Consider the following 20353-nt stretch of genomic DNA (forward strand, 5'->3'; position numbering starts at 1 on the left):
GCGCTGCGGCCGCCCGCGCGGACCCGGCGAGAGGCGGCGGCGGGAGCGGCGGTGATGGACGGGTCCGGGGAGCAACCCAGAGGCGAGGGTGAGGCGGGAGGCAGTCGGGCGGGAGAAGGGCGAGCCCCCCTCGCCGGCCGGTCCCAGGATCCCTCTTACCGGCTTGGGGCCGTGCGATCTCCAAGCACTGAGGGGCAGGAACTCCCGGATCGGGCGCTGCCCCTACGTCCTCGGAGGTTCCCGGCTCTCTGGTTCCCTGTGCCCGGATTCCCGCCTGTCTGGCGCTCTCGGATCCCCGAGAACCAGGGGCTCTCAGAATCCAAGCCCCCGGGCAGGCCCGGGCTTGTCGCCCGCACCACTTCCTGCCTCTGGCGCTGGTAGGAGGGGCGGGTCTGGCCTCTGCCCCCTCAGGCCAGGGGTCTGGATGCGTTTAGTGCTCCCCTAGCCTCTCCACCCCGGGAGAATGCAGGATACAGTCCTAGCCTCCTGGCCTTTCTCCATCAGGGACTCAGTTGTCTGGGCCCCCGTCACTTTATCTACTAGAGTCCCAGAAGTCCAGGGTCCCCAGCTCTGTCCTCCCTCAGGGACCGTGAGCCTCCACAGTCTCTCCATCCCCTAGAACCCAGGAGTCCAGGCACCTCTTCCCTTCCTTTCTCCTCTAGGGCCCACCAGCTCTGAGCAGATCATGAAGACAGGGGCCCTTTTGCTTCAGGGGTGAGTTTGAGGTCTGATTATTGGGGCACAGATTTGAGGAGTGACACCCCGTTCTGATTCTGCACCCTCACTCCATTCCCACTCTAGTTTCATCCAGGATCGAGCAGGGAGAATCGCGGGGGAGACACCCGAGCTGGCCCTGGACCCGGTGCCCCAGGATGCGTCCACCAAGAAGCTGAGCGAGTGTCTCAAGCGCATCGGGGACGAGCTGGACAGTAACATGGAGCTGCAGAGGTGGGGGCCCCCGGGACCCAGAAGTCCAGTCATGGGACTCCTGAGAACACAGGAGTCCCAGCCCCACATTCTCCTCCTCCCCTAAGAACTAGGAGTCTGGGCTCCACCACTCAGTCCAAGCGTTCTGGACTCCCAACCCTCCTTCTGCCAGGATTTCAAAACCCTCCTTTAGGGAGTCATTTTCCCACCCTGTTAAATGTCTGTCTTGTCCCCTTCCCTTGCCCCCATTGGCCTGTTGCTTTTCATTTCAGCCTGGCGTGGGCCTCAGTTTCCTTATCTTTGATGTGTGGTGGATGTGGGAATTTCCACTGTCTGCCTGTACCCGCTCCCCAGCACTGGTTCTCCTCCCTCCTGCAGGATGATTGCTGCTGTGGATACAGACTCCCCACGAGAGGTCTTTTTTCGAGTGGCAGCTGACATGTTCTCTGACGGCAACTTCAACTGGGGCCGGGTTGTCGCCCTTTTCTACTTTGCCAGCAAACTGGTGCTCAAGGTGGGCAGCTGCAGGGCAGTGAGCCCAGGGACGCTCCCTTCAGACCTGTAAGGACCTGGGGATCGTGGGACCAACCCCTGCCGTGGCCCAGTAACCACAGAGGGCATGGAGAGAGATGGCCATGCGCTGGAGGTCGGCTCCAGCATTTATTCATTCGACAAGCATTTACTGGGCCTGTAACGTGCCAGGCCTGTACTTGGCACCCAGGACACAGCACCATACAAAGCAGGCTACGCCCCTACTCTCAGGGAGTTCACGTGTAGGGCGAAGTAACATAGGGGATGTGATATAGCAGAGTGGTTAGGAAAGACTTCTTTTTTTTTTGAGATTGAGTTTCGCTCTTGTTTCCCAGGCTGGAGTCCAGTGGTGCAGTCTTGGTTCACTGCCACCTTCACCTTCCAGGTTTAAGTGATTCTCCTGCCTAAGCCTCCTGAGTAATTGGGATTACAGGTGTGCACCACCATGCCCAGCTAATTTTTTTTTTTTATTTTTAGAGACGCGGTTTCACCGTATTGGCTAGTCTGGTCGCAGAGGCCTGACTTCATGATCTGCCCGCCTCAGCCTTCCAAAGTGCTGTGATTACAGGCATCAGCCACCGCCCAGCCTTTTTTTTCTTTTGAGATGGAGTTTTGCTCTTGTTGCCCAGGCTGGAGTGCAATGGCGCAACCTTGGCTCACTGCAACCTCCACCTCCCGGGTTCAAGTGATTCTCCTCCCTCAGCCTCCTGAGTAGCTGGGATTACAGGCATGAGCCGCTGTGCCTGGCCATGTTTACAATTTTTGAAGCCTACTTGTGTGTGGCAGAAATCTGCGAGGGGAGGCCTGGGATCACAGGTGTGTGCCACCATCCCCGGGTAACTTTTTTCATATTTTTAGTAGAGATGGGGTTTCACCATGTTGGTTAGAATGGTCTCAAACTGCTGACCTCAAATGGCGCGCCTGCCTCAGCGGATTACAGGCTTGAGCCACTGCACCCAGTCAGGAAAGCCTTTAAGAGCAGGTGACATCTAAGAGCGGGAATTGGAATGCCAAGGATGCAGTGATCTACATGATGAGGGAGGAGGCATCTGGTAGAGGGAACAGCCAGTGCAAAGGCCCTGAGGTAGGACACAGCCTCATCTTTTGACGGTAGAGAGGAGGCCAGTGCTGTTGGAACAGAGTGAACAGGGGAGAGGGTGGGAAAGGAGGGCATAGTTGGGCGGGACCAGAATGTAGTCTTTTGGGCTGATGGAAAGACTTTTTTTTTTGTAGAGATGGGGTTTCACTATATTGACCAGGCTGGTCTTGAACTCCTGACTTCAGGTGATCCGCCTGCCTCAACCTCCCAAACTGCTGGGATTACAGACGTGAGCCACTGTGCCAGCCTTTTTTTTTTTTTTTTTTTTTGAGACGTAGTTTTGCTCTTGTTGCCTAGACTGGAGTGCAATGGCAATGGCATGATCTCAGCTCACCACAGCCTCCATCTCCTGGGTTCAAGCGATTCTCCTGCTTCAGCCTCCCTAGTAGCTGGGATTACAGGCATGTGCCACCACTCCCAGCTAATTTCGTATTTTTAGTAGAGACATGGTTTCTCCGTGTTGCTCAGGCTGGTCTCAAACTCCCAACTTCAGATAATCCCTTCACCTCAGCCTCCCAACGTGCAGGGATTACAGCTATGAGCCATCACGCCTGGCTGCCTTTTTTTTTTTGAGACAGTCTCGCTTTCTTGCCCAGGTTGGAGTGCAGTGGTGCCATCTCGACTCATTGCAAACTCTGCCTCCCAGGTTCAAGCGACTCTCATGCTTCAGCCTCTCAAGTAGCTGGAACTACAGGCGTACACCACCGCTCCTGGCTAGTTTTTATATTTTTAGTAGGGATGGGGTGTTGCCATGTTGGCCAGGCTGGTCTCAAACTCCTGGCCTCAAGTGATCTGCCCACCTTGGCCTCCCAAAGTGCTGGGATTACTGGCATGAGCCACCGCGCCTGACCTGGAAAATCTTTAGCTTTACTCTGAGTGTGATGGGAGCGATTGGCTGGTTTCAAATAAGGAAGTGATGTGACCTGATTTATAAATTTAAGAGATTATTCTAGCAAATGTAGGCACTCCTCAGTTTGCAGTGGTGTTGCATCCTAGTAAACCTGTCATAGACTGAAAATAGTAAGAGCTAGGTGTGGTAACTCACCCCTGTAATCCCAGCACTTTGGGAGCCTGAGGCGGGTGGATCACCTGAGGTCAGGGGTTCGAGACCATCCTGGCCAACATGGTGAAACCTGGTCTCTACTAAAATACAAAAAATTAGCTGGACATCGTGGCGTGTGCCTGTAGTCCGAGCTACTCAGGAGGCTGAGGCAGGAGAATCACTTGAACCCGAGAGGCAGAGGTCGCAGTGAGCCGAGATCGTGCCACTGCATTCCAGCCTGGGCGACAGAGCAAAACTCCGTCAAAGAAAACGAAAAGAGGCCAGGTGCGATGGCTCAAGCCTGTAATCCCAGCACTTTGGGAGGCCGAGGCGGGTGGATCACAAATTCAAGAGATCGAGACCATCCTGGTTAACATGGTGAAACCCCGTCTCTACTAAAAATACAACAAATTAGCTGGGCATGGTGGTGCGCGCCTGTAATACCAGCTACTCAGGAGGCTGAGGCAGGAGAATTGCCTGAACCCAGTAGGCGGAGGTTGCGGTGAGCCGAGATTGCGCCATTGCACTCCAGCCTGGGTAACAAGAGCGAAACTCCGTCTCAAAAAAAAAAAAAAAAAAGAAAAGAAAATTACATAAGCTGAAAATGCATTCCGTGCCCTGATAAACCCATAGAAAAGTCCAAATTGTAAGTGAAACCATCATAAGCGCGGGGCTGTCTGTGTAGCAAAATAACTGTAGAATCTAGGTGGCGGCTCTATGGTTTATAACTGTGAAACTTTTATAACTTCATGAAGATTCACATAAGAAAATACAGCGGGGCAGGGGGTGGTGAAATGATCCTGGCTGTTGTTGGCCAAAAAGAGATCATAGGGCACAGGGCAGAAGCAAGGAGGCTGGGGAGGTGGCACCTGTCATAGTCCTGCCGAAAGGCGACAGGTCCGGCTGGGTGCAGCAGCCCACGCCTGTAATCCCAGCACTTTGGGAGGCCAAGGTAGGCAGATTACCTGACGTCGGGAGTTCAAGACCAGCCTGACCAACATGGAGAAACCCCGATCTCTACCAAAAATACAAAATTAGTCAGGTGTGATGGCGCGTGCCTATAATCCCAGCTACTCGGGAGGCTGAGGCAGGAGAATCCCTTGAACCCAGGAGGTGGAGGTTGCAGTGAGCTGAGATCACGCCATTGCATTTCAGCCTGGGCAACGAGCTAAACTGTATCTCAAAAAAAAAAAAGAGAGAGAGAGAGAGATAACAGGCCCAGGCCCAAGTAGCAGCAGGGGTAGGGGGAGTTTTTTTTTTTTTTTTTTTTAAGAGATGGGGTTGCCGGGCACGGTGGCTCACGCCTGTAATCCCAACACTTTGGGAGGCTGAGGCGGGCAGATCATGAGATCATGGGTTGGAGACCAGCCTGACCAACAGGATGAAACTCCGTCTCTAATTAAAAATACAAAAATAATTAGCTGGGCGTGGTGGCGCACACCTGTAATCCCAGCTACTTGAGAGGCTGGGGCAGGAGAATTGCTTGAACCTGGGAGGTGGAGGTTGCAGTGAGCCGAGATCGCGCCGTTGCACTCCAGCCTGGGCAACAGAGCAAGACTCCATCTCAAATTAAAAAAAAAAAAAAGAGGTGGGGTCTTGCTGTGTTGCCCAGACTGGAATACAGTAGTGATTAGAGCTCCCTGCAGCCTTGAATGGTTGGGCTCAAGCCGTTCTTCCACCTCAGTCTCCAGAGTACCTGGGACTACAGGAATGTGCCACCACGCCCCACTGACTGTTTCATTAGCCTTTTTTATAAAGATGGGGTCTTGCTGTGTTGCCCAGGCTGGTCTCCAACAGGAAGGGATATTTCTTTTTTCTTTTTTGAGACACAGTCTTGCTCTGACGCCAAGGTTGGAGTGCATTGGCGTGATCTCAACTCACTGCAACCTTCACCCACCTCCCCTGCCCCCCCCTCCGCTGGGTTCAAGGGATTCTCCTTCCTCAGCCTCCCAAGTAGCTGGACTACAGGCACCTGCCATCACTCCTGGCTAATTTTTGTATTTTTAGTATGGATGGGGTTTTACCACATTGGCCAGGCTGGTCTTGAACTCCTGGCTTTGTGATCTGCCCACCTTGGCCTCCCAAAGTGCTGGGATTACAGATGTGAGCCACTGCACCCGGCCCAGAAAGGGATATTTTGGGAAGTTTTTTTTTTTTTTTTTTTTGAGACAGTGTTTCACTCTGGTTTCCCAGGCTGGAGTGCAATGGCACCATCTCTGCTCATCGCAACCTCCGCCTCCTGGGTTCAAGCAAATTCTCCTGCCTCCGCCTCCCAAGTAGCTGAGATTACAGGCATGCCCCACCAAGCCTGGCTAATTTTGCCTTTTTTTTTTTTTTTTTTTTTTTTAGTAGAGATGGGGTTTTTTTATGTTGGTCAGGCTGGTCTCGAACTGCCGACCCCAGGTGATCTCTCCACCTCGGCCTCCCAAAGGGCTGGGATTACAGGCGTGAGCCACTGCGCCTGGCCCTGGGAAAAAATGGGGCCAGGTGTGGTGATTCACACCTGTAATTCCAGCATTCTGGGAGGCCGAGGCAGGTGGATCACCTGAAGTCAGGAGTTTGAGACCAGCCTGACCAACATGGTGAAACCCTGTCTTCTTTTATTTTTTTCCCTAGAGACGGGGTCTCCCCAGGTTGCCCAGGTGCAGTGGCTATTCACAGGCGGGATCCCACTACTGATCAGCATGGGAGTTTTGACCTGCTCCATTTCCAGCTTGGGCTGGTTCACCCTCCTTAGGCAACCTGGCATAGTGCACTACAGCCCAGAACTCCCGGACTCAAGTGATCCTGCAGCCTCAGCCTCCCGAGTAGCTGGGACTACAGGCACTCGCCACCGCGCCCTGCAGTAAAACCCTGTCTCTACTAAAAATACAGCCTGGTGTGATGGCGGGTGGCTGTAATCCCAGCTACTTGGGAGGCTGAGGCAGGAGAGTTGCCTGAATCTGGGAGGCAGAGCTTGCAGTGAACTGAGATTGCGCCACTGCACTCCATCCTGGGTGACAGAGTGAGACCGTCTCTAACAAAAAAAAAAAAAATGGAAGAAGCTCAGCAAGGCGCAAAAAAGGAAGCGGAAAGGTGGAACGAGGTCAGGCCGGAGCCTGTACACAGGCCTTGTGGGCTGCGCTGTGCCTTCGGGTCTTCATCCTGAGGGTACTGAGGAGCCACAGAAGGCTCGGGGTGGGGCAGTTGACAGTAACATGATCTTGCTTACATCTTTTTTTTTTTTTTTTTTTTGAGACTGAGTCTTGCTCTGTTGCCCAGACTGGAGTGCAGCGGCACGATTTGGGCTCACTGCAACCTCTGCCTCCCAAGTTCAAGCAGTTCTCCTGCTGCAGCATTCCAAATAGCTGGGATTACAGGCCCTTGCCACCATGCCCGGCTAATTTTTTGTATTTTTAGTTTAGCCAGAAGTGAGCGATTTCACCATGTTGGGGTTTCACCATGTTGGCCAGGCTGATCTCAAACTCGTGACCTCAGGTGATCTGACCGCCTTGGCCTCCCAAAGTGCTGGGATTACAGGCATGAGCCGCTGCCCCTGCCATGTTTACAATTTTCGAAGCTGACTTCAGTTGTGGGTGGCAGAAATCTGCGAGGGGAGGCAAAGAATGGAGAAAGGAGGCTTGGGACACTATCTCCAGGCAGTGGGGACAAGGTTCAGTCCCTAATACCTACTCTACTCCCCACAGGCCCTGTGTGCCAAGGTGCCCGAGCTGATCAGAACCATCATGGGCTGGACTTTGGACTTCCTCCGGGAGCGGCTGTTGGGCTGGATCCAAGACCAGGGTGGTTGGGTGAGACCCCTCTACCCTTCCTGCCCAGCCTCCCCTGACTCCTCTGGGACCCTGGGCCTTCCAAGCAGGTCACAGTGGTGCCCCTGCCCATCTTCAGATCATCAGATGTGGTCTATAATGCATTTCCTTACATGTCTGAGCAACCCCTGATTCATCTACCCTGCTGACCTAGTGACCCCTGACCTCACTGTGACCTTGACTTGATGAGTGCTGCCTCCACTGCCGTCTGGAATCACTCAAGTTCATTGATGACCCTCTGAGGCCAACTCTTTCCTTTTGTTTTTTTCACTGAGAAGGGGTCTGGCTGTGTTGCCCAGGTTGGTCTCAAACTCCTGGCCTCAAGCGATCCTCCCGCCTCAGCCTCTCAAAGTGCTGGGATTACAGGTGTGAGCCACCGTGCCTGGCCTAAGCCCACCTCTTTAATGCCCATTCATCTTAGTCCCCTGACCCCAGTCCCGCCTTCTGACCTCCTCCCTCCCTCATCCTCCCGGGCTCACCCAGGGGCTGCCCCTGGCTGAGTCGCTGAAGCGGCTGATGTCCTCTCCAGGATGGCCTCCTCTCCTACTTCTTTGGGACCCCCACATGGCAGACAGTGACCATCTTTGTGGCTGGAGTGCTCACCGCCTCGCTTACCATCTGGAAGAACATGGGCTGAGGCCCCCAGCTGTCTTGGACTGTTTTTCCTCCATAAATTATGGCATTTTTCGGGGAGGGGTGGGGATTGGGGGACATGGGCATTTTTCTTACTTTTGTAATTATTGGGGAGGGTGGGGAGGAGTGGTCTGGAGGGGTAATAAACCTCCTTTGGGACACACCTCAGCATCTGAGTCACTGGGCCTCTGCCCTGCTCCCCGGTGCATCAGGAAAGCAGGCCTCACACTGGCCCTGCCCACCGCCCCATGCCAGGCCCACCGTCTGCTCACCTAGAGGTGCTCATTCCAGCTGCTCAGGTGTGGGGCTCTCTGCACTCCCTTGTCATCTTTTTCTGGGGGTGCCCTGAGGTCTATGGGTCAGGGATGAGTTGGTTCTGGCCCTGCCCTGCAGGAGCCCACGGTCCTAAGGGGAAAGGAGGGTGCCTGGTGGCACATCTGTTGCAGCCCAGGGTGGTCTGTGCACGGGTGGAGGCAGGTGGGGGCAGAACAGCACAGCCACCCAGGGGGCCAGAGACTGGGGTGCTACACAGGGGACCTCAGGAGGCTGCATCTTTACTGAGCTGGGGAATGGGTGGGGGATGAGGGATGGGAGGACTGCAGGAACAGGGAGGGCTCTGGAGCTCGGTGGCGACTTCGCTGGCTGAGGACACCAGGAGGAGAGGGCCCACGGGAGAGGCCCCCTGAGCTGAGCTGAGGATGGAGAGGAAGGGACCTGGCTGGAAACTGAAAGGCTGGAGGGCAGGGCCGAGGAGGAGGAACCTGGTCTGGCCCTATAGCTGGATGGGGCCCCCTGGAGAACAGCCGGAAGAAGATGCTGTGCTCTCAGCGGCCCAGTGAGCTTAGACACAGGCGGAGGGAGGACAAGAGGGTTAGAGGATGTGGGATCTAGAGTCACAGGTCTCTCTCGCTCTCTCGCCCCCTCTCCCAGGCTCTGTCATCCTGCTCTGGGTCTTTACCCCCTCCCATCCCTGGGTCTCTGTCCCCACTTCTCTCTCCATCTTTGCTTTCTGGGTCTCTCTTCCCACCCCACCTTTTGGCCCGCTCTCTCTGGGCCTCTTCCCTCACCCCAGACCTCTGACCCCTCTCTCTGGATCCCTGTTACCCCCCCATCTCTGTCCCCCTCTCTGGGTCTCTGTCCCCTTCTCTGAGTCAGTGTCCCCCTCTCCTGGGTCTCTGTACCTCCCCCTCTCTCTCTGGGTCATTGTCCCCCCCAGTGTCTGGACCCCCATCTCTGTCCCCTCTCTGGTCTCTTTCTCCTTCCTTCTCTGAGTCTCTGTCCCCCTCTCCTGGGTCTCTGTATCTCCCCTCTGTATCTCTCTGGGTCACTGTCTGCCCCCCCAGTCTCTGTCCTTGGAGTCTTTGTCCCCTTCCTTCTCTGGGTCTCTGTCCCCCTCTCCTGGGTCTCTGTACCTCCTCTCTCTTTGGGTCACTGTATCCCTGTGTCTGTCCTCCCCATCTCTGTCCCCTCTCTGGGTCTCTCTCCTTCCTTGAGTCTCTGTCTCCCTCTCCTGGGTGTCTTTCCCCCCATCTCTGTCCCCTCTCTCTATCTCTCTCCCCTTCCTTGAGTCTCTGTCCTCCTCTCCTGGGTCTCTCTGTACCTCCTCTCTCTGGGTCACTGTCCCCAACCCCATCTCTGTCCCCCCCCGTCTCTGTCCCCTCTCTTTCTGGATCTCTGTCCCTCCCCGGGTCACTGTCCCCCCTCTCTCTCTGGGTCTGTCCCCCTCTCTGTCTCTGTTCCCCTCCTCCATCTCTGTCACCCCCCTCTAGGTCTCTGTCCCCCTCTCTCTGAGTCTCTTTCTCTGGGCCTCTGTCTCCCACCCCGCGTTCTCCATGGCCTTCAGACCTTCCCCCTCTCAGCCCCTCCTCTCCCTCCACCTATAGGCGCCAAGGCCCCTCTCTGCAGACGAAAGGTCTCTGGGCTGAGGTATGATATTTGGTGAATGAGTAACTCGGGCTCCACAGTCAACACGGGTGCTTTGGGCAGCTGCCCCTCGTCCATGGACTCTCCCCAGTGACCCCAAGTTGGGAGAAGGAGGAGCAGAGGATCAATGAGTGGACACTGAGCCACGTCCCAGAGTGAGGAGACAATATGGCCGCAGGCTGGATTCCAGGGGAAAAAAACATGACAGGAACCAAAAAGACACGGAGACAAAGCGCGCAGCCGGCTTCCTTGGGGGAGGGGGCCCGACTTGGATCTGAGCCAAGCGTGGTTCTGAGGGTCCCACCAAAAAAGTCAGGCAGTGCCAAGGGGATGAGGTCAGCCAGTGGCCCCACCCCCATCCGTCCCCCTTGGAGCCCCTTCCTGCGCTGAGCTCACCATGACTCAGCAGCCCAGCAGCCGCTGCCTGCAACAAGGACCCCAGATAGCGGCCCGGCCGGGCATCTGCAGATCCCCTTGGTCAGGGGCTGCCCCGCCGGGGCTGCTCGGAGCGGCTCTCGGTAGGGCAGGACCTGATCTCACACCCCACACCCCAGTGGCTTCAGCTCCCTGCCCAGCGCACCGGCTGCCTCGATCAGGGCGCTTAAGTAGGGTCAATGTTTGTGCCAACTGTCTCCCAGAAATCAGCATGGACCAGGCCCACGTAAAAAATCCGCATCAGCCGACGACAGATGTCTCGTCCATCGGTCCACAACGCAGAGCTTCTCTTGGTGGGCCTGAAGGAGCACATGTCAGCCAAGACACTGGGGCAACTTTAGAGATTGTTTCAGGGCCAAGGAGAATTCTCAAAGTTCTCGAGGCCAGGGGGTTGGCTTCAAAACAGCCCCCAGGAAATGCAGCCCCAGAGACACTGCAAAGCTCGAAAGAGACATTGCATTCCTCCCTGTGTCCACTCCCAGGAAAGCACTGGGCCCCTGAAAGAGCTCCAAGGTATCCCCAAAGGCCCAGCCAATCTTGGGAGGGTCCAGAAGGCTGTCCACCGTTCCAGAAGTCACCCCACCTGGTACAATGCTCCTCCCGGGCTTCCAGCACTGGGTGAACCCCACGGCTCCAGAACAACTGCCCTTTCCAAGCTGCAGAGAATCTCAAAGACGTAAAGATCTCTTCTGGGAGGGCTCCAAAAAAATACAGACTTTGCATCGTAAACCCTCGCCTCTGTAAACCCCAGGGCTCCAGTCCCCCCAACCCTCCGTCTCCCAGAGATCCCCAGGGGTTCACCTACAGCCTTTCAAACTTCCCAAGGATCCCGAGACCCCCTTATCTCGCAGCGCAAACCTAGGACAACTAGAGATCCTCTCTGCGCCTCTGAGGTGCCCCTCTCCAGACTCAAGGTTCCAGAAAAAATCCATGCCCTCGGAAACCCCAGAATCTGACTTACTTTCCCGAGACACCCCAGGACCCCAGGCTCATCAGTTCACAGGGCTCTTAATGCTCCTATACAACTCTCGCTCCCAGAGGGACCCTCACCCCGCTCATGAAACCCTTCACTTCCCTGAAGCAGGCCCAGGGCCCCCAACCCCCATCCCCCATTTCACAACAGCCTCGGGTTACAGGCGCGTGACTTCGCCCTGCTTCGGGTCGGGGGGCTGAGACTCCTTTCTGCTCCGGATTGGTCAGGCACGGCCTTCGGTCCCGCCTCCTGCCACCGCAGATTGGCCGATCGCCCGCCCCGAACGCCCCGCCCCCGAGGGCCCGCGCACTATAAAGGGAGCCGCCCTCGCCACGTCCCATAGCAGTTCGGCGGTCCCGCGGATCTGTCTCTTGCTTCAACAGTGTTTGGACGGAACAGATCCCGGGGACTCTTTCTTCCAGCCTCCGACCGCCCTCCAGTTTCCTCTCCAGTTGCAACCTCCGGGACCATCTTCTCGGTCATCTCCTGCTTCTGGGAACCTGCTAACACCGTTTTTGTGGTTAGCTCCTTTTTGCCAACCAACCATGAGCTCCCAGATTCGTCAGAATTATTCCACCGACGTGGAGGCAGCCGTCAACCACCTGGTCAATGTGTACCTGCAGGCCTCCTACACCTACCTCTCTCTGGTGAGTCCCCGGGACGCCCCTGGCCCTAATTTCCTCCAACTGCGCACCTCCGGCCCTCGGCGCAGGCGCCGGCTTTCTTTGTCCGGTCGGGTAAACAGAGGGCGGAGTTCCCCCTGGCCTCGCCTCTCGCTAACCACTGTTCCCTCCATCTCTTCCCGCAGGGCTACTATTTCGACCGCGATGATGTAGCTCTGGAAGGCGTGAGCCACTTCTTCCGCGAATTGGCCGAGGAGAAACGCGAGGGCTATGAGCGTCTCCTGAAGATGCAAAACCAGCGTGGCGGCCGCGCTCTCTTTCAGGACATCAAGGTAACTGGCTTGAGGGTAATGGACTACATCTCCCAGCAGTCCGTGCGCGCGAGGCGCCTTGGCTTGTGGGCTTAGATGTCGCGTGGGCTTCTGGGAGATTGAGTTCGGTTTTGTAAGCGTTCTTAACAGCTGGAAATGGTGTCTCACGTCGTGCAGTGCCCCCATGATGCGGCAGTCCACACCGCTGCGTGGTCTTCTATAGATGTCGTTGTAAAAGATAGGACGGAGTAGCCGGGCGCGGTGGCACCAGCCTGGCCATCATGGTGAAACCCCATTTAAAAAAAAAAAAAAGGACGGAGTTCGGAGTGATAAATACAAGGGTCACATGTCCTTTTGATCCCCAACGACTCTTGGGAAATGTCACTTTGGTTCTTTGTGCCGGTGTGTGTATTCTGAGCACTTTCCCTCCTGTATAGAAGCCGGCTCAAGATGAGTGGGGTAAAACCCTGGACGCCATGGAAGCCGCCATGGCCCTGGAGAAAAATCTGAACCAGGCTCTTTTGGATCTTCATGCCCTGGGTTCTGCCCGCACGGACCCCCATGTAAGAACCCACTGCATCCATCGCTACCCAACCATACCCCTCAAGCCTTGCCTCCCTTTGGGCAGATTTCCTTCAGAGCCACATTTCACACCTGTCACATTTCAATCTGCAGTTGGGAGCTCTCCCTCTTTTCCAGGGACTGGGTTTCTAATTTCTTCCTCTTTTCTCTCAGCTCTGTGACTTCCTGGAGAGTCACTTCCTAGATGAGGAAGTGAAAATCATCAAGAAGATGGGTGACCACCTGACCAACCTCCGCAGGCTGGCCAGCCCACAGGCTGGGCTGGGCGAGTATCTCTTTGAAAGGCTCACTCTCAAGCACGACTAAGAGCCTGCTGAGCCCGGCCACTTAGGAAGGGCCTTTGCAAAGTAACAGCGCTTCTGCCTAAGCCTCTCCCTCCAGCCACTAGGCAGCTTTCTAACTACCCTTACAAGCCTTGGACCAAATGGAAATAAAGCTATTTGAAGCAGCTGGTGGTTTTGTGTGTGGTGTGGTTGGTGCAGAAGATGAGGTGGGATCTGTTCTCATAAAGCTTCTGGCTGGATTGGGATGGCAGCGAAAAAGGCGTTGGCTGCATCTCCGGTTTTCTTATCTGTTCTAAGACAAGAGCTGTCTGTGGGTTATGTTGAGCCTGAGGGTTCTCTGCTTGCCTGGCTGTTAACTGTCCCTACCAGATGGTAGAGATAGAATTCAGGGAGTTGAATTAAGACTCAGGTTGGTCCCTGGAAACAGATCTGTTAGGTCTCAGTAGCCAGAAACAGCCCTATTTAATGGGTGATGGTGAGGCCAGGCATCATGCCAATCTCTTAAATATTGTGTGCCATGGCCGGGTGTGGTGGCTCACACCTGTGATCCCAACACTTTGGGAGGCTAAGGTGGTCGGTCATCTGAAGTCAGGAGTTGAAGACCAGCCTGGCCAACATGGTGAAACCCTGTCTCTGCTAAAAATACCAAAAAGAATAAAAAAAGAGGTGGTGGGCACCTGTAATCCCAGCTACTTGGGAGGCTGAAGTGCGAGAATCACTTGAACCCTGGGTGCAGAGGTTGGCAGTGAGCGGAGATTGTACCATGACACTCCAGCCTGGGCGAGAGAGAGAGACTCTGTCTTAAAGAAAATTCTGTCTGCCTCAGGGAGGTTTTTGCAGCGAACTGATAACATGCCACTGCGCTCCAGCCTGGGCAAGGGAGGGTTTGCCCAGACAAAAAAAAAAGTGCCTCAATTCCGAGAAGCAGTTGGCATTACTAGGCCCTTTACACGGGCTATTGCTATGCAACCTGTGTGGTGACCGGGAGGCTCGCTCAGGTCTGTGCTCCGAAGCTCGGAGGTGACGGCCCATGCTTCAGTAATCCCCATGTCAGGCGCACAGAGAGGAACTGGCGAGTGGAACTGAATGGCCGGAAACATGTGATGCCCAAGAAATGCTGGACAAAGGGTTTAGAGTTTAGGGTTCACGTCGCATAGAAATGGGATGTGAAACTTTGGGCTGGGTTCTCCAAATGGGAACTGAAGAAGCTTAAAATTAAAAAACACCTGCTGGGAAGGCTGGGCCCGGTGGCTCACGCCTGTAATCCCAGCACTTTGGGAGGCCGAGGCGGGTGGATCACAAGGTCAAGAGATCAAGACCATCCTGGTCAACAAGGTGAAACCCCGTCTCTACTAAAAATACAAAAATTAGCTGGGCATGGTGGCGCGTGCCTGTAATCCCAGCTACTCAGGAGGCTGAGACAGGAGAATTGCCTGAACCCAGGAGGCAGAGGTTGCCGTGAGCCGAGATCGCATCATTGCACTCCAGCCTGGGTAACAAGAGCGAAACTCTGTCTCAAAACAAACAAACAAAAAAAAAACACCTGCTGGGTCCAGGCTGCAAAACTGCTGTGTCAGCCCTGACCTCTCCCCTTCCCTTCTCCTGGGGCTCAGGCAGGGTGGTTCAAGCCTGTAATCCTAGTTCTTTGAGAAGGATCACTTGAGCTCAGGAGTTTGAGATCAGCCTGGGCAACATAGGGAGACCCCTATTCTTTACAAAAAAAAATAAATGTAACCAGGTGTTGTGGTACATGCCTATAGTCCCCACTACTTGAGAGACTGAGGCGGGAGGATCACTTGAGCCTGGGAGGTTGAGGCTGCAGTGAGCCATGATTGCTCCGCTGCACTCCACTCTGGGATACAGAGGGAGATCCTGTGTCAAAAAAAGAAGTGGCGGGGTCGGTGGTTCACACCTGTAGTCCCAGCACTTTGGGAAGCCAAGGTAGACAGATCACTTGAGGTCAGTAGAGACCAGCCTGGCCAACGTGGTGAAACCCCACCTATACTAAAAATACAAAAATCAGCTGGGTGTGGTGGTACACGCCTGTAATCCCAGCTACTCAGGAGGCTGGGGCAGGAGAATCATTTGAACCCGGGAGGCAGAGGTTGCAGTGAGCCAAGATCGGGCCATTGCACTGCAGCCTGGCGAGAGCAAGACGGTCTCAAAAACAAAAGTGGCTCTGGACACCTGTTGTTTTGCCTGCTCAGGACCATGCGTCTCCTGTCATCACACACCGGTGACCATTCATGACTGGGGGGGTTGGCAGGAGTGCTTCTGTGTAAATCCAGAGAATCAGTCCTCTACTTGCCTGAGCAGTGATTGGTTCAGAGACGCACACATGGCCTAGTGAAGACCAGAATAACAGGGAAAAGATTTTCCCCAAAATAGAACCATCCAGAGGATAGTGACACAGACCAGAATCCTAGAAACATGCTTTAAGCCAGTGCTGTTCATCTGCGATGTCAGATAGGGTAGCCAAGAACCACATGTGACCACTGAACACCTACATATGGCTAGTGCCACCAAGAAACTACATTTTTAATTTAAATAGCTACACAGGCCAGGCGCAGTGGCTCACATCTGTAATCCCAGCACTTTGGGAGGCTGAGGCGGGTGGATCACCTGAGGTCAGGAGTGGGAGACCAGCCTGGTTAATATGGTGAAACCCCATCTTTACTAGAAATACAAAAAGTAGCCAGATGTAGTGGTATGCTCCTATACTCCCAGCTACTCAGAGGGCTGAGGCAGGAGAATCGCTTAAACCCAGGAAGTGAAGGTTACAGTGAGCTGAGATTGCACCACTGCACTCCAGCCTGGGAGAAAGGCAAGAGACAATCTCAGACAAACAAATAAACAAAAACCACAAAGCCACACAAGGTTCACAAGTTCATGGCTGGCTTATAGATCTTCCTCCCAGTCACACAGCCCCTTTGTGTCTTTTTTCTTTTTTGAGACAGAGTTTTGCTCTCGTCGCCAAGGCTGGAGTGCAGTGGTGCGATCTCAGCTCACTGTGACCTCCACCTCCCGGTTTCAGGTGATTCTCCTGTGTCAGCCTCCCGAGTAGCTGGGACTACAGGAGCAAGCTGCCATGCCCAGCTAATTTTCTTTAGTATTATAGTAGAGACGGGGTTTCACCATGTTGGCCAGGATGGTCTCTATCTCTTGACCTCCTGATCCACCCACCTCGACCTCCCAAAGTGCTGCGAAGACAGGCGTGAGCCACCGCGCCTGGCCCAAAGATGTCTTAAGCTTAATTTTTGCCACTTGCAAATCAAGTCCCAAGTAAGCAATTAGAGGTACCTTCCACGCATGACTCTGGAATTTTAGAACAGCAATCCAAGTCTCTCTAGAATTGGAAGATGAGCTCACACCAGGGACAGAGTGGGGTTGGGGGCACGTCAGAGCCAGGCCCACCAAGTGTTCATTCATGTCCAATCACGCCTGGGATTCTTAAATATAGATATATTTTTTTCATCTCATCTCTGGACACACTCCAATCACACCCCTCCTACCCTCCCCTCCCAACTGCAGAGCCAATCGGTGCAGACACAGCACAGCACACGTGAGGGGTCCTCCCTTTCACCAAAGCTGGAGGCAGGGCACAGTCTGGGATGGAAGAGCTTCAAGGTAAATGTGGGGGTTCTGGAACCCAGTGACCTCAGTTCTGGATCATGAGAAAGGGACCAGAATGCAGCAAAGTGGGACGGTTCCAGATCTAGAAGGCGGGACCTAGAACCCAGTGGTTTCACAGTGAGCTGAGCAGTTGGGAATAAGCCAGGTTGGGGGCGGGGGACAGCCAGCCAGCTCTGTCCCCTGCAGGCACATTCCCTGGAGGGAGCTTTTATATTTAGAAAGGAGGAGTAGGATCTGGTCCAGAAAAGGCCAGAAAGATAGGAAGGCATCTGGACCAAGACTGTGTGCCCTCCAGAAAGAATGAGCAGCCAAGGGGTTTTGCCACCTCTGGCTGGGCCGAAGTGTAGAGGATGACAGGAGCCAGATGGAGGGATTCTCTAGGCAGCGCCAGACAGGCCAGGGAGGTCTAGAACATGAGCCCATCCCAGAGCCCAAGTTCTGGAGTTGAGATGGAGGACCATCTGCTCTTGGTTACCTTCAAACTCTGAAAGCACCCTGGCTCTGGACTTGATTCCTCCATGAGCAGGGACACCACTTGGTGGAAGGTGGCTGCTCTGTATGCTACAGAATTTGCAAGCCACATGGGGGCATAGGAGCCCCAGACCCGAAAGCACCATGCCAGGTTTCCTAAAACCTCTGGCACCACGGCAGAGTAACGGCAGATTCCTGGCCCCTGGGAAGCAGTCCAGGCTCGGGGATTCCAGGGCGGGGCTTATGGATTCTGGAACCAGAGAAAGGCACGGCTTTGTGGACTCTGGAGTGCAGGAACTCGGAAAGTGGAGCTGGAGGGGCTGGAGTGTTTGGAGGACTGGGTGAGGGGACTGTGGGACCATGCCCAGTGGGGATCTGGAGCGGGGGTTTAGGAGCAGAGCCCTTCTGCATCCTCTCTCTGGAGCAGGGAGGCAGGACAGGCGGGGAGTTTGGTGGGGGGTACTTAATTGCGCTCCTCGCCCAGGGAGCTGGTGGGGCTGAGGGGCTCGCTGGGGGTGCTGAGCGAGCTGGAGGTGACCGTGTCCACAGAGTTACGCTTGCTCCCGCTGGTGGAGGAGGTGCAGGAGGCGCGGCGCGGCCACTCTGGTGCACGGATGTTGCGCCGGTCCTTGGCGGCCTCCTCGTCCTCATCGTAGCGCTCGCCGTCTTCCTCCAGCGGCCCGTTCCGGGGATCCTCCTCGTCCTCGCTTTGGTGCGGGCTGGAGTGTCGTGACAGCGAGGGCGACGGTGGCACCGAGGCTGGCCGTGGGTAGCGGTACCCCTGGGTCTGCACACGGGGTTGTGGGTACAAACCAGAGTGAGCTGAGAACCTCAATCCCACCCAGGTTTCCAGCCACCTCGAGGCCTTCCCACTCCGGGAGGGACCCCAGTCCCACCCAAGCCCAGCCCTTTAGCTCCTGGCTAAGCAGAAATCCAGGGTCCACTCACCGCATCCACCTCGTTGGGCTCGTAGGTGAAGTGCTCTGGAAAGGCCTTGGACAGCGCCATGTGTCGTGCGGACATGTAGTACTAGGGGAAAGGAGGGGAGGGGGCAGAGGACGTGAGACACAGGCCCCACCCCCAGGCAGATGATGGGGGTGGTGAGTCCTGGCCACACCCTTTATGCAGATGAGCACACTGCGGCACCGTTGAGCCTGTCCCTAAGCAAATGACCCATCTGGCGCCACCCCTTATGCAGATAAGCAGAGCTGTGAATAGACAGTTTCTGGGCCACAGCCCGCGAACGGGGGCCGAATTCTCAAGTCAGGCACCTCTTTGGCCACACCCTTATGCAAATGAGAATCCCTGATCAATGTTCTTCCTTTTTTTAGTTTTTTTTTTTTTTTTAAAGGGGCCAGGCTAGGTGGCTCACGCCTGTAATCCCAGCACTTTGGGAGGCCGAGGCGGGTGGATCACGAGGTCCAGAGAGATCGAGACCATCCTGGTCAACAAGGTGAAACCCCGTCTCTACTAAAAATACAAAAATTAGCTGGGCATGATGGTGCGCGCCTGTAGTCCCAGCTACTCAGGAGGCTGAGGCAGGAGAATTGCCTGAACCCAGGAGGCGGAGGTTGCGGTGAGCCGAGATTGCGCCATTGCACTCCAGCCTGGGTAACAACAGCGAAATTTCGTCTCAAAAAAAAGAGAAGAGACAGCAACTGTTACAAGTGGAACGAGGACCTTCACCCTGCACCAAAGACCCAGAGCCAGGAGCGGCTGATTTGCCAGTAAAGAGTAAGAAAGGAGGTCCTACCCGGCCTAGGTATTTCCAGTCCAGAAGGTCAGAGAGGCGCTCTGTGCGGTTCCGCTGGATGATACGCTGCCGCCGGCTCTGCTGACAGAAGCTGTAGAGGAAGGAGGTGAGCTGCGAGCAGGAATCATCCAGGCTGCGGAACCGCCGGTCCAGAATGTAGATGCCTGTGGAGGCCAGGACCCGGGTTCAGAAAACGTCCTGAGGAGATCTGCATTGTCTCCAGGACTCTGTGGCACCAGGACCCCTCCTCTCCCAGGGGCCCGAGAGCCCACCCCATGTCCTGGTGCCCCCGGGTCCCAAGGGTGCACGCCCCTCCTTCCCAGGATCCAGGGGTCTCAATCCCCTGTTCTCAAGCCCCCTTCTGGAATCCTCAGGGGCCTGGGCGCTGACCGTAGGCTGAGGGGTCTGCGATGTGTTCCTCCATGAAGCAGCCAAAGCCGGAGAGATTGGTGGAGATACTGGGGATGCCCATAACCGTGCACTCAGCTGCGGGAAGGCGCGAGAGAGATCCACTTAGCTTCCCCCACCTCCTACCGTCTTAATCGCAATAGAAGCCTCCACAGCGCCCTCTAGTGGCTCCTGCACCAAGTGCCAGGCGCTGTGCAGAGCGTCGTGGAGCCCCCGCAACCAAGCTGTGACTTTCCCTATTTCTCAGCGGGGCCGCTAAGAGGCTGGAAAAGACAATTACCTGCTCCAGAAACTCGGGATGTGGGAACGTCTATAGTTGGGAGATAAGAATGCTAATTTATCGGGCATCCCAATGTCCATTTGACCTAACTCTCACCACCTGTGGGACTGGGCCAAGGTCCATCATTCTACTGGACTGTCACAACCTGTAAGATACTTTCTGTGCCAGCATTTTGTACAGACTTGCTCTATTTTGATGGGGGATCAGATAAGGCCTCTCATTATTAGTGTCCCTGTGTACAGAGCATCTACTATGTTTTAATACCTTTAACAACCTTGAGAAATAGTTCAAGGGATGTATTATAATTTCTTAACGGATTTTTATGCTTTTTTAATTTTTTTGAGACAGAGTTTCACTCTGTCACCCAAGTTGTAGGGCAGTGGCACAATCTCCGCTCACTGCAACCTCCACCTCTTGGGTTCAAGCAATTCTCGTGCCTCAGCTGCCTGGTTACCTCAGACTACAGGCGCATGCCACCGTGCCCAGCTAATTATTGTACTCTTAGGCTGGTCTCGAACTCCTGACCTCAGGTGATCCACCCGTCTCGGCTTCCCAAAGTGGTGGGATACAGGTGTGAGCCACCCTACCCAGCCTAATGCTTTTTTTTTTTTTTTTTTTTTGAGACAAGGTCTCACT

The 20353-nt window shown here is 54.9% G+C and overlaps 3 protein-coding genes across 8 annotated transcripts in view; 2 read left to right on the forward strand and 1 right to left on the reverse strand.

Annotated features, from left to right (window-relative positions):
• BAX (BCL2 associated X, apoptosis regulator) lies at positions 1-8332 on the forward strand. Of its 3 annotated transcripts, none has more exons than XM_078359381.1 (6): positions 1-88; positions 663-714; positions 802-948; positions 1306-1441; positions 7286-7390; positions 7892-8332. In XM_078359381.1, exons 1-6 carry the CDS (start codon positions 55-57, stop codon positions 8315-8317), a joined length of 900 nt encoding a protein of 299 aa, XP_078215507.1. In that variant the 5' UTR covers positions 1-54; the 3' UTR covers positions 8318-8332. The 3 variants fall into 3 exon arrangements, with proteins under 3 accessions (XP_078215507.1, XP_078215506.1, XP_035141104.1); XM_078359380.1 differs by having other exon boundaries at positions 1-377; positions 7938-8204; XM_035285213.3 differs by having other exon boundaries at positions 7938-8204.
• A 3381-nt stretch (positions 8333-11713) lies between these two features.
• Positions 11714-13336, forward strand: FTL (ferritin light chain). Its single transcript, XM_008988358.5, has 4 exons — positions 11714-12019; positions 12181-12327; positions 12744-12869; positions 13042-13336. The coding sequence occupies exons 1-4, from the start codon at positions 11918-11920 to the stop codon at positions 13192-13194; spliced, it is 528 nt and encodes a 175-aa protein (XP_008986606.3). The 5' UTR covers positions 11714-11917; the 3' UTR covers positions 13195-13336.
• A 3283-nt stretch (positions 13337-16619) lies between these two features.
• Positions 16620-20353, reverse strand: part of GYS1 (glycogen synthase 1) — a 29678-nt gene continuing 25944 nt past the window's right edge. For all 4 annotated transcript variants that reach the window (XM_035285220.3, XM_035285215.3, XM_035285218.3 and 1 more), the window contains 4 exons: positions 19420-19515; positions 19030-19193; positions 18225-18305; positions 16620-18063 (listed from right to left, as the gene is read on the reverse strand). In XM_035285220.3, the coding sequence (XP_035141111.3) occupies positions 17740-18063; positions 18225-18305; positions 19030-19193; positions 19420-19515 (665 nt within the window). In that variant the 3' untranslated portion in view covers positions 16620-17739. The remainder of the gene's footprint in view (positions 18064-18224; positions 18306-19029; positions 19194-19419; positions 19516-20353) is intronic.

This window comes from Callithrix jacchus, chromosome 22 (genome assembly GCF_049354715.1).
Source record: "Callithrix jacchus isolate 240 chromosome 22, calJac240_pri, whole genome shotgun sequence".
Classification (NCBI taxonomy): Eukaryota; Metazoa; Chordata; class Mammalia; order Primates; family Cebidae; genus Callithrix; species Callithrix jacchus.

Bases quoted from the DNA above. Each gene is read 5' to 3' on its own strand.
- FTL (XM_008988358.5), top strand. From the start codon at position 11,918: ATGAGCTCCCAGATTCGTCAGAATTATTCCACCGACGTGGAGGCAGCC. The intron at 12,328-12,743 runs GTAACTGGCTTG...CCTCCTGTATAG, and splicing joins CTCTCTTTCAGGACATCAAG to AAGCCGGCTCAAGATGAGTG. The intron at 12,870-13,041 runs GTAAGAACCCAC...CTTTTCTCTCAG, and splicing joins CTGCCCGCACGGACCCCCAT to CTCTGTGACTTCCTGGAGAG.
- BAX (XM_078359381.1), top strand. From the start codon at position 55: ATGGACGGGTCCGGGGAGCAACCCAGAGGCGAGG. The intron at 89-662 runs GTGAGGCGGGAG...TTTCTCCTCTAG, and splicing joins GGAGCAACCCAGAGGCGAGG to GGCCCACCAGCTCTGAGCAG. The intron at 715-801 runs GTGAGTTTGAGG...TTCCCACTCTAG, and splicing joins GGGGCCCTTTTGCTTCAGGG to TTTCATCCAGGATCGAGCAG.